The sequence below is a fragment of the Thalassophryne amazonica genome, chromosome 10 (genome assembly GCF_902500255.1).
Source record: "Thalassophryne amazonica chromosome 10, fThaAma1.1, whole genome shotgun sequence".
In the NCBI taxonomy this organism is placed as follows: domain Eukaryota; kingdom Metazoa; phylum Chordata; class Actinopteri; order Batrachoidiformes; family Batrachoididae; genus Thalassophryne; species Thalassophryne amazonica.
Window position 1 is genome coordinate 18,847,676 of NC_047112.1, and position 9,645 is coordinate 18,857,320.

The following is a 9,645-nucleotide window of genomic DNA, read 5'->3' on the forward strand; positions in this document are numbered from 1 at the left end:
ACAAATGTCTGATGCTCACCTTGGTAGGCCTTGGTGTGCCCGGCAATCAGGTATTTCAGTTCAAAGCTGTAGGATCGCATCTTCTGCTGGGTTTCACTGCGAACAGCCGCCATGTAGTTGTCTTCCATCTTACTGGTACAGCAACTCGGCCCGGGATGGGCACACACTCGAAGAGACTCGTCTAAGACAGAGATAAATTTCACTTCAGAACACATCACTGCATCTCCTCTGATAGTTTTAGTCACACGCAGGTCTGAATGCTGAGTGGAAGAAAGATATTTTACAGAGTCTGCAGGATGCAATTTAGGGTGAATTCTATAAAGCCACCACGGGCAGGAAATTTCACATCTACAGAAATGTTATAAGATGCATGTAAACATTGTATGATTTCTTCATTGTTGAAGGTAGGATGACACCTGGAGCAGGCATTCAGTTGTGGTGGCAGCAGACCAAGCAGCTCATTCCACACTCTTCCCGCAGATCCTGAGGTGTTCCCAAGCCAGCTGGGAAATATAATCCCTGCGGTGTGTCCTGGGTCACCCCCCGGGGCCTCATCCCAGATGGACGTGTCTAGAGATGACCACGGGGGCATCGTCACCAGATGGATAAACCACCTCAGCTGGCTTCTTTTGATACACAAAAGCAGCGGCTCTACTCAGAGTCTTTTCCAGATATTCAAGTGTAAGCGCAGATACCTGACAAAGGAACCACATTTCCACCTCTTGTATTCATGACTCTTGTATTCATAATTGTATTGTATTAGTTGGCTATGTACCACAGGCTTTTAAGGTGGCAGTAATTAAACCATTACTTAAAAAGCCATCACTTGACCCAGCTATCTTAGCTAATTATAGGCCAATCTCCAACCTTCCTTTTCTCTCAAAAATTCTTGAAAGGGTAGTTGTAAAACAGCTAACTGATCATCTGCAGAGGAATGGTCTATTTGAAGAGTTTCAGTCAGGTTTCAGAATTCATCATAGTACAGAAACAGCATTAGTGAAGGTTACAAATGATCTTCTTATGGCCTCAGACAGTGGACTCATCTCTGTGCTTGTCCTGTTAGACCTCAGTGCTGCTTTTGACACTGTTGACCATAAAATTTTATTACAGAGATTAGAGCATGCCATAGGTATTAAAGGCACTGCGCTGCGGTGGTTTGAATCATATTTATCTAATAGATTACAATTTGTTCATGTAAATGGGGAATCTTCTTCACAGACTAAAGTTAATTATGGAGTTCCACAAGGTTCTGTGCTAGGACCAATTTTATTCACTTTATACATGCTTCCCTTAGGCAGTATTATTAGAAAGCATTGCTTAAATTTTCATTGTTACGCAGATGATACCCAGCTTTATCTATCCATGAAGCCAGAGGACACACACCAATTAGTTAAACTGCAGGAATGTCTTACAGACATAAAGACATGGATGACCTCTAATTTCCTGCTTTTAAATTCAGATAAAACTGAAGTTATTGTACTTGGCCCCACAAATCTTAGAAACATGGTGTCTAACCAGATCCTTACTCTGGATGGCATTACCCTGACCTCTAGTAATACTGTGAGAAATCTTGGAGTCATTTTTGATCAGGATATGTCCTTCAATGCGCATATTAAGCAAATATGTAGGACTGCTTTTTTACATTTGCGTAATATCTCTAAAATTAGAAAGGTCTTTTCTCAGAGTGATGCTGAAAAATGAATTCATGCATTTATTTCCTCTAGGCTGGACTATTGTAATTCATTATTATCAGGTTGTCCTAAAAGTTCCCTGAAAAGCCTTCAGTTAACTCAAAATGCTGCAGCTAGAGTACTGACAGGGACTAGAAGGAGAGAGCATATTTCACCCATATTGGCCTCTCTTCATTGGCTTCCTGTTAATTCTAGAATAGAATTTAAAATTCTTCTTCTTACTTATAAGGTTTTGAATAATCAGGTCCCATCTTATCTTAGGGACCTCATAGTACCATATCACCCCAATAGAGCGCTTCGCTCTCAGACTACAGGCTTACTTGTAGTTCCTAGGGTTTTTAAGAGTAGAATGGGAGGCAGAGCCTTCAGCTTTCAGGCTCCTCTCCTGTGGAACCAGCTCCCAATTCAGATCAGGGAGACAGACACCCTCTCTACTTTTAAAATAAGGCTTAAAACTTTCCTTTTTGCTAAAACGTATAGTTAGGGCTGGATCAGGTGACCCTGAACCATCCCTTAGTTATGCTGCTATAGACTTAGACTGCTGGGGGGTTCCCATGATGCACTGAGTGTTTCTTTCTCTTTTTGCTCTGTATGCACCACTCTGCATTTAATCATTAGTGATTGATCTCTGCTCCCCTCCACAGCATGTCTTTTTCCTGGTTCTCTCCCTCAGCCCCAACCAGTCCCAGCAGAAGACTGCCCCTCCCTGAGCCTGGTTCTGCTGGAGGTTTCTTCCTGTTAAAAGGGAGTTTTTCCTTCCCACTGTCACCACGTGCTTGCTCATAGGGGGTCGTTTTGACCGTTGGGGTTTTTCTGTAATTATTGTATGGCTTTTGCCTTACAATATAAAGCGCCTTGGGGCGACTGTTTGTTGTGATTTGGCGCTATATAAATAAAATTGAATTGAATTGAATTGAATGACCTTGTTCTTTCACTCATTATCCAAAGTTCATAACGAGGACACATGAGAAAAATAGATGGTGTTCAACTGGCAATAAGTTGTCACAAAACCCAACACAAAGCCTACCAGACATCGGCAAGACTTGAACAATCATGTATCAGCTGATGTTCTTCTTCTTCAGCTGCAGTGGCGTCTGAATTTTATAGTTATTGTCCATAAATGAACACATGAATAAAGATGAAAATATGGAGAGTGCTGTACATTTATAAGAGATGTTGGCAAACTGTGTCAATGGCAACGCCTCCTCAGACATCGGAACATATTTTACGATATTTTGTTTTAACGCTGTGACAGTTGGTGGTTATTCTTGCTGATGTTTTGTCAGTTCCTGCTGAAGTAACACGTCATAGTTGGGTTAGTGTCATGACAACATGGTGAGCGGGGCAGTTTTTGGGTCAAATGGTGGTCATGATTTTTCGGGGAACCTAGTCTCACGCTTTTTTTTTCGTGCTCCCGTCATGAAATAATTCAAATTTTTGTAACAGGGTTTTTGTTTTTAAACTCACTATTACTAACCCTACTCCTACCCCCAACCCTAACCATACACCCCCCCCCGCCGCCGCTTCACTTTTAATTTTGTGCATCCATCACGGAATGTATTAGAATGAATTTGTGCTGCCGTTATGAAAATATGACGCTTTTCGTGACAATATCACAAACCAATAGATTAATGGATACGTCGTGCTTCTGAATCATGACATCATGCAATGAGATATGGTAGTGTTCAACTTATAAATCATGACGATTTGTGAACGTGGAAGCTGCACTTTCAGTGGCTTTTTGAATCTTTGAAGAAATGAAAAGTTCTAAGAACATTTTTACTCTTAACAAATATGTCTTTATTTTGAGGTAGCAAAGTTCAAAATGATCATCACAAAGACATAAACAATGGAACACACACACACACACACACACACACACACACACACACACACACACACACACACACACACACACACACACACACACACACACACACACACACACACACACACACACACACACACACACAGATCTGTGATCTCAGTCAGCTGCTTGACATCTTGGCTTAATATCAAATTGTTTCATAGAACACACACACACACACACTCTCTTGCTGAGTGCTGAAATTTGGCTCGCTGTGTGTGTCATCATGTCGAGTCCCAGCAGGCTCATTTCAGAGTTATTTTTGTAAAGTCTTCAATGTTTTATGGTTTTAGCCCCTGAAGGTAAATAGATTAACTGTTCTCAAATTATTTTCACTCATTAATGATCATTTGTAGAGTTTTTAGTGAGATTTAGAATCAGTGATATCACAAGAATTACTGTTAATTTGTGGAATTTTTACAAAGTTTATGACAAAGCTCTGGAGCAGGTCGGTAACTCTGAGCATAAGGAGCCCAGTGGAAGATAATGAAGTGATGGAATTCATTCTGGGATTTGATCAGATTATATGATCACATGTGGCATTTGTCTGTTTGTTGGTTTGTTTGCCTTTTCTCTGTCACTTAGCAACATTACTCACATGCTTTTCAGATGATCTCCACTAAGTTGGTTGGAGTCAGGATCCAGATGTTAAGCTTCAGTTATTTCATTGTCTTCTTTTACAGAACAAGATGTGCATTTTTTCAGCATTTCTCTAAATTTCTCCAACAGTTTTCAGCTTATCTCCACAAAACGTGTTGCATTTTGTTGTTAATGTGGGACCTGATAGAGGGTTGTGGCTCTTTAGTTTTATTTTTACAGAGTGAGATGTGGCATATGTTGACAATTTGATCAATTTCTCCAAAACTACACACATAATTTAAATTCAGTTTTAGTTTATACAGCGCCAAATCATAACAAAGCTGCCTCAAGGTGCTTCACATAAGGTCTAACCTTATTAACCCCTCGAGCAAGCACACAGGCAACAGTGGTAAGGAAAAACTCCCTCTGATGATATTGAGGAAGAAACCTCAAGCAGACCAGACTCAAAGGGGGGACCCTCTGCTTAGGCCTTTCTAACAGTTACAAGGTTTTGCAAACTTTTACAAAGCTGAAGAAACAGAAAATAGAAAATCCAACAACATAATATAAAGAACATAAGTCCACACAGGCATCAGCACCACAGGCAGGAGTTGTCCACACCGTGGGCCTGTCCCTACGACAGGGTCACATAATCAGAATCAAAGCTGCCAATCATACTTGTCTCATTACAGAAAAACAGCAAATGAATGGAACTGGCATAGAAATATCTAATAATGTTGTAAAATTCAATGCTCACTTCCAGGTTGTTCATGTTTGCCTGCTCCAAAAACCCTAATCCAGTCAAGGTGACTCTGTCCATTATTGTGTCGATCATAAAGATTGTATTGAATCGTCTTTTCTCTGTCTACTTACCTGCAACCACTTTGTCAACAGCAGCCCTACGAGGAACAAAGCAGGATTGAGGTTAAGTGTGACGCGACTGGGAAGAGAATCAACACCTCCAAATCTGAGGCTGTGGTCCCCTGTCGGAAAAGGGTGGACTGAGAGTTACTGCCCTAAGTTATGTTTAAGTATCTCAGGATCTTGTTCACAAGTGGGGAGTAATATGCAGCATGAGATTGAGAGATGGATTGTGACAATATCTGATGTTTTGGGGACGCTGTACTGGACCGTTGTGGTAAAGAAGGAGCTGAGCCAGAGGTTGAGACTCTCAGTTTACCAGTTGATTTATGCTCCTATCCTAAGCAAATGTCATGAAGACCATTTAAAGACATGCAATTGGACACTTAATGATTGTCCAGTTCTCCCTTGCAAAAGAGGTCTCGATCTTAATGGGACAAACCTGGTTAAATAAATTTTTAAAAAGTACTTTAGGTAATGACCGAAGGAAAAAGGTTGCGGATGAAGCGATGAAAATTAAATTCTTCCGTTGGGGATCTGGCCTTACACGCCGGGACAGGGTGAGAAGGGACACTGCTTTTTCACATCGAAAGGAGCCACCTCAGGAGGTTCAGGCATCTGGTGAGGATGCCCCCTGGTCGTCTCCCTAGGGAGGTCTTCGAGGCATGGTCAGCTGCTTGGTCTACTGCCAACGTGACCCAGACCTGGATAAGTCTCAGAAAATGGATGAATAGATTTTTTTTAAGTAGAACGGTCATGTAAGACTTGACTTGGGGGCTAAAATAAGACCTCTCTGAACACACACAGGCATCAGAGGTTATGTGATCACCATGTGTGTGTGTTTCTTTGTTTGACTTCATGCAAGATATATCAAAACATAATTTCCACAGACATTTAATGTTTCCTTTCAGAAAGAGATGATTCACTTACCTCAAAGAAGTATATACGAGGTCTACTAGAAAAGTATCCGACCTTATTATTTTTTTCAAAAACCATATGGATTTGAATCACGTGGGCATGTGAGAGTTTTTTCACGCCTGTCGTTTACATCATTCGCCTGTGGGCAGTCTTTGAGTGAGGAGTGGCCCACCCTCTCGTCGTTTTTTCATTGTTTAGGAATGGCTCAGAGACTGCTGCTTTGTTTGATCAAAATTTTTTCAAAACTGTAAGGCACAACTGAGTGGACACCATTCGATAAATTCAGCTGGTTTTTGGTAAAAATTTTAACGGCTGATGAGAGATTTTGGTCTGGTAGTGTCACCGTAAGGACGGCCCACGGCGCCTGACGGCGATCTGCGCTTCGAGGCGGCAGCGTCTCATCGTTTCAAGTTGAAAACTTCCACATTTCAGGCTCTGTTGACCCAGTAAGTCATCAGAGAACAGAGAACTTTCAGAAGAAGTCGGCATGAGGAGTTTATTCGGACATTCCATTGTTAACGGACATTTTGTAATGAAAGAACGTGCGGGCAGAGTCGCATGTCGGGCCGGACCCGACCGCGGGGGGTCGCGACAGGAAAAACACCTCTGTTGGAAAACTTAACGGGCAAGTTGGAACATGCCCAAGCTGTTAAACAATTTCTCAGTTACTCACTTGTTGAAAGCCATCAAAAGCTGCCTGAATTTTACAAATGGTTTTCAACACGGAGGTGTTTTTCCTGTCGTGGCGCACACAGATTCGCCGAGTCGTTTCCGTGCGCGCACGTCTTTCATTAAAAAATGTCCTTAAACAGTGGAATGTCCGCATAAAGTCCTCATGCCGGCCTCTTCTGAATCTTCTCTGTTCTCTCACAACGTCCTGGGTGAATTAAGCCTTAAATTAGGATGTTTTCAGGTCGAAACAGGCCGACGACGGCGCCTGGAAGCGCTGCGTGACGTCCCGCTCCGTGGGAAGTCCTTACACCGACAGAAACACCCCATAATCTCTCATCAGCCGTTAAACTTTTCACCGAAAACCAGCTTAATTTCTTGAATAGTGTCCACTCGGATATTCCTCACAGGTCCAGAAAAAATTTTGATAAAGCAACGCGCGCCGTCTCGAGCAGCGTGTGAAACAAAGGAATTCAGCCGAGAGGGCGGGCCACATCTCACTCAAGGCCTGCCCACAGGGAAATGACGTCACCGACACGCGTGAAAAAACTCACGCATGCGCACGAGGGTTCAAGCATGATTGGTGTAATCACACGTCATTCAAATCCATATAGTTTTTTTAGAAAATAAAAAGGTAGGATACTTTTCTGATAGACCTCGTACTGTATAACTAATGTACATCTGTAGTATTCCAAACCAAAATGTGTGTTTTTCATGAGGTTTCATTTAACCATTTATTTAACTCTTATTTATGTTTGTGAATTCATTACATCACAAAGGTCCCTCGGTTATCAGAGGTAATGTGGTCGGCCCACATTACTCCAGGTGGCATATGCACTGTGCAAGAGCACAACCTGCTCTCTGTCTGCACACCCTAAAAATCTAAACGTGACTTGCAAATTATTGTAAAGATTTGAGGAGAGATGGTCCCTTGGTCAAAGAAGAGTTGACCAAATTTTGTTGGGGATCTGATTCAGTTCTTTTCATATCTTTCTTTAAAATTGTGATATTGGTTTCCTTTTTATTTCAGAGTAGCATTCTTGCTTTATGACATCACTGATGGGGATAAGAATAAAGAATGCTGACTGCTCTCCTCTCTCACTTGGCAGAGTTAATAATGGTTAGCTATTATTACACTGCTGGCAGTGATGTGCGCTCTCTAAATACCCTTCTAGTGATGCATTGAATTCCTTTTGGTTCTGGATGACAGGATATATAAAAGAAGTAATTTGTAGTTGTCGCCTTGGTGTATAGGTAATGGAAAAAAAAAAAAAATCAATAAATAAAAGTTTCCCTGGCATTTTTTAAAAACCTTAACAGTGACTACTTAACTAGAAAATAAATGCTCTCAAATCAATAAATAATGAAAATAAATGTTATTGGCATCATGGCTGGTGTTATTTCAAAATAATAATGATAATAATGTTAATAATAATAACATTAATAATTATGACATTTCTTTATGTAGCATTATCAAGCACAACCTTCACAAAAAATTATATATATATATATATATATATATATATATATATATATATATATATATATATACATAATTTGCTGAAATAAACATGTTTAGAAACTTGCATTTTGCATGGAGAGGTGTTCTGCATGACTTTGTACCACTTGTGCACAATTATGCCTTGCATTCCAGAAAAAAAATTCAAAACACTGAGAGGAACAAAAATCCTATTCTGCATTATAAGTTCCAGAGAACAAGGTCATCATAAGTTGCAGTTTATCATTTTGCATTTTTGCATGACCCATCATATGTCTGCAGGGACTGACTGACCTGTCACTGGTCTGTCTGGCACCAGCTGCACCGGGCCGATTTGGCGCATCATGTAGGCTGTCTTCACCTCATGACAGCTGTTTGCATCGGCCGATCTGCAGCCGGCCTCCGGAAGAAAAATACAACAAAGTAAAATCAACCAAAGCAAGTCCACGTTTTGTAAGGCTGGACGGAACATCGCACCATCTCACTCACAGTTAAGGCAGTGAGAGACAGAGAGAGGCAGACAGACGTTTAAAATGTCCCACATTACACTGTAACTGGTTCCTTTCCCAAAACTTCATCCGCAGCTTGTGCCCGCATGCAGCTGCCCAATGTCTGTTTAAGCTCTCTTCTCCACTCTACTCTCTCTCTCTCTCTCTCTCTCTCTCTCTCTCTCTCTCTCTCTCTCTCTCTCTCTCTCTCTCTCTCTCTCTCTCTCTCTGTCTTTCTGCTTTTTCCACCTCAGACATTTAAAGGGGTAATATTGTGCAAAATCAATATTTTACCGTTAAATATAGTCAAGATTTGAATATGAATATAACCAGCAAACCTTAACAAACTATACACTTGAAATTTAAAACTAAAATAGGCTGTTTTAGACTTCAGTAACATATGGTCCCATACATTTCAGTAGAATTTTAGCTTCGCAACTGGTGGACTGTCCCTGCTCTGTCGTGAGTTTTATAGCAATTGGGAAGGTCTCCTATTTCAATCTGCCCCACTAAGTGTAATGTTCTGGCAGAATGCAGCCCTCACAGCCACTACAGGCTCATGATTGCTCAATGCTCTGAACAGTTTTCACTACAATCTAATGAAATCACTCACTGTTTGCTCCAAAACAGAAAACAATCTGCGGTATGTTTTAAATTTTGCTTAAACTGTAGTCTGGCATCACAATAACTGAGCAGCCAAATCCATATTCATGCAGAAACTATTTATTTCAAGATGCATTAATGAAATAAAAACAAAGCCATCTTCAAATTTGGACACATGGTGTGAGCAGGTTCGGTGCCATTTCAGTATGCAAAAGTGGAGCAAGACAGAGCAAGAAACATGACACTCAGATTTCTTTTATCGTGACTAACGAGCTTTTGTCACACATGTCCTTTGCAAACAACACATTTTGTACCATTAAAGACCTGCAATGTGTGAGGCTCAAAATCATGATTAATCGGGAAACTGGAAAAATGTTCATGGAAGCTACAGATGGAAAACAGTGCATGCACACATTGATGTTAAAATGGTAAGGTGCGCCTCCGCTGCTGTGTGACATTCACAATTTTCAC

General features: G+C 41.0%; 1 protein-coding gene across 3 annotated transcripts in view; it reads right to left on the minus strand.

Moving 5' to 3' along the window:
- Positions 1 to 8,721, minus strand: part of LOC117518396 (glypican-5-like) — a 126,992-nt gene extending 118,271 nt beyond the window's left edge. For 2 of the 3 annotated variants that reach the window (XR_004562974.1, XM_034179504.1), the window contains exons 1-2: positions 8,378 to 8,721; positions 20 to 181 (exon numbers count right to left, since the gene is read on the minus strand). Coding sequence is in view for 2 of the 3 variants with exons in the window: in XM_034179504.1 (XP_034035395.1) it covers positions 20 to 181; positions 8,378 to 8,555 (340 nt within the window). In the remaining variant the exon portion in view is untranslated. The remainder of the gene's footprint in view (positions 1 to 19; positions 182 to 8,377) is intronic. The other variant, XM_034179505.1, reaches the window with a different exon arrangement.
- Positions 8,722 to 9,645: the final 924 nt, after the last annotated feature.